The sequence below is a fragment of the Rhagoletis pomonella genome, unplaced genomic scaffold (assembly GCF_013731165.1).
Source record: "Rhagoletis pomonella isolate Grant_MI unplaced genomic scaffold, Rhpom_1.0 Rhpom_scaffold_00737, whole genome shotgun sequence".
NCBI lineage: Eukaryota > Metazoa > Arthropoda > Insecta > Diptera > Tephritidae > Rhagoletis > Rhagoletis pomonella.
In genome coordinates, this window is record NW_023459291.1 from 13632 (window position 1) to 15545 (window position 1914).

The following is a 1914-nucleotide window of genomic DNA, read 5'->3' on the forward strand; positions in this document are numbered from 1 at the left end:
ACACTCGCTTCTCGTTTATAGCCTCTTTATTTGCTGTACTCTCGCTATATCCACTCTCTAAAGTATAGGACTAGAGTAGGTTTAAACCCTACAGCTAGCACCAGTCTCAGTGGTTAAAGCCCACTTCGAATATACAATAATAGTCTCGATCCCTCTTCCACTACCCGTGTGACCCACGTTGCGACGCGTGCCACGTATGCCTAGCTAATGCCCAATACTTGTTAGCACTGCTCCTTTGATACCATGTTTGTCCATCCGCAGACAGTTATCCTCATTACAATTGTTTGTGCTTTATACATTTTATGTAGGTATTGTATGTTGTAGGTATTTCTTATACTGTGCATACAAAGTAATAATTGAAAATATATTAGTGGATACATACATACGTACTAGTATAATCAGAATAGATGCAATTCAATAAGCTTATGTACATACATACGCATCAATATAATAATTCAAAACATAAGTGTACATATATATATATTTGTACATGTGTGTATACAATTTCAAATCAACAATTCAGGGTAAATAGTACAAAGGATATATATGTATGTGTATATAAAGTTGTTGTGGGGCCCAGGGCCACAGGATCCGGGGTCCTCACACTCCCTCCTTACTCCCGGCAGCTTACGGTCCCGGACTTACGGTCACCTTGCCAGTTTTGGTGATTCGCACTCTGTACGCCTGTCCGTTCACGATGCGTCTGAATGACTGCCGCTTCAGTTGCTGGTGGTTTACGTGCGACTCAATTTCCGTCACCAACTCTTCCGGCAACGCACCTACGTCCGGATGGACCTGCCACTCCGATGGCACTCTCGGCTCAGCCTCTTCTAGCCAACGCTCTATTTCCGCCACTAAGTCGGCATCTGCTGCCACACTAAAATCCGCTTCCGCCGGCGCCTCCTCCACAAAATCACTTCGTCCACCGCTCGCCAACGTACACGCCTCGATCGCGCCCTCACTAAGGCACAGCTGTTGCGGCGGTGGAAGGGGCTCTTCCGATGCCATCGGGTCGTATAGCCTGATGCGCATGTCAATATGGCGCGCATACTCTACGTACCCGTTACCGAGGTGTCTGGCGTCTTGCGTAGCGATGGAGAATTCGCCCTGCCTTTTGGCATACTCCTCTTCCTCGTCGGACGAGATGGTTATGGGTGTTGGTGCCCGCTCTACTTCGCCATCACATTCACCGCTTGGCCCGCTGTCGTCGGATCGTACGTTTACGTGCGATGATTCGTGCTCCATCTCCTCCTCTTCGCTCGTCAAATGTGGCGTATTGTTTGCCAAGTACTCTGCACCCCAATAGGCAGCCATGTCTGCATCTTCACTATTTTGGGGCAGTACGAACGGCTGCGTACTTTCGAGGCTTTCGATGTCCTCGACGCCGATTTCTTGTTGTTGCCTGCCACTGTTGCTACCGCCCTCGCTGGGGCTACTTGGCCGGCCAGCGTCGTCATGCTCGCCTCCGGTGCTGTTGTTGTCGCTCGAATTACTCGACCGGTCTCCACCGCTGCTGTCACTTCTACTGTAGCGTCGAATTTCGTGCTCTGTTAGGCGCTTTATGCGTACACGCAAAGCGCCGCCCTCCACTTGCTCGGCTACAAAATTTGCCTGTTGCTGCTGCTGTTGCTCCATATTTTCGCGAACTTGTGCCTTGGCGCCCGCGGCACATCCTTTTTATTGCCGACAGTGGCCATTGCGCGACCAACTGTATTTTCCTAGTTTTCCGGCACTTTTCCAGCAAAATTTCGGTAATTTTGCTGCCGTTTCACTTTCACATTGCATATTTTGTTTTTATTTGTTTATTTGTCATCCTCGCACAGCTGTAGTTTGGTATCGGGGTTGCTGACTATCCAAAAGGGAGTTTTGTAGCGTTGATGTGAACTGGAGTAGATTTCGGGTTGCCATTGCGGT

At 49.0% G+C, this 1914-nt stretch overlaps 1 protein-coding gene across 1 annotated transcript; it reads right to left on the reverse strand.

Moving 5' to 3' along the window:
- Positions 1-217: 217 nt before the first annotated feature.
- LOC118751487 lies at positions 218-1635 on the reverse strand. Its single transcript, XM_036486315.1, has 2 exons — positions 646-1635; positions 218-336 (listed from the first exon to the last, which is right to left on the reverse strand). The coding sequence occupies exons 1-2, from the start codon at positions 1633-1635 to the stop codon at positions 301-303; spliced, it is 1026 nt and encodes a 341-aa protein (XP_036342208.1). The 3' UTR covers positions 218-300.
- Between the last annotated feature and the right edge of the window lie 279 nt (positions 1636-1914).

Coding starts and splice junctions, on each gene's coding strand:
- LOC118751487 (XM_036486315.1), bottom strand. CDS start 1,635: ATGGAGCAACAGCAGCAGCAACAGGCAAATTTTGTAGCCGAGCAAGTG. Junction 337..645: donor CCAAAACTGGCAAGGTGACC/GTAAGTCCGGGA, acceptor TTGTATGCACAG/TATAAGAAATACCTACAACA.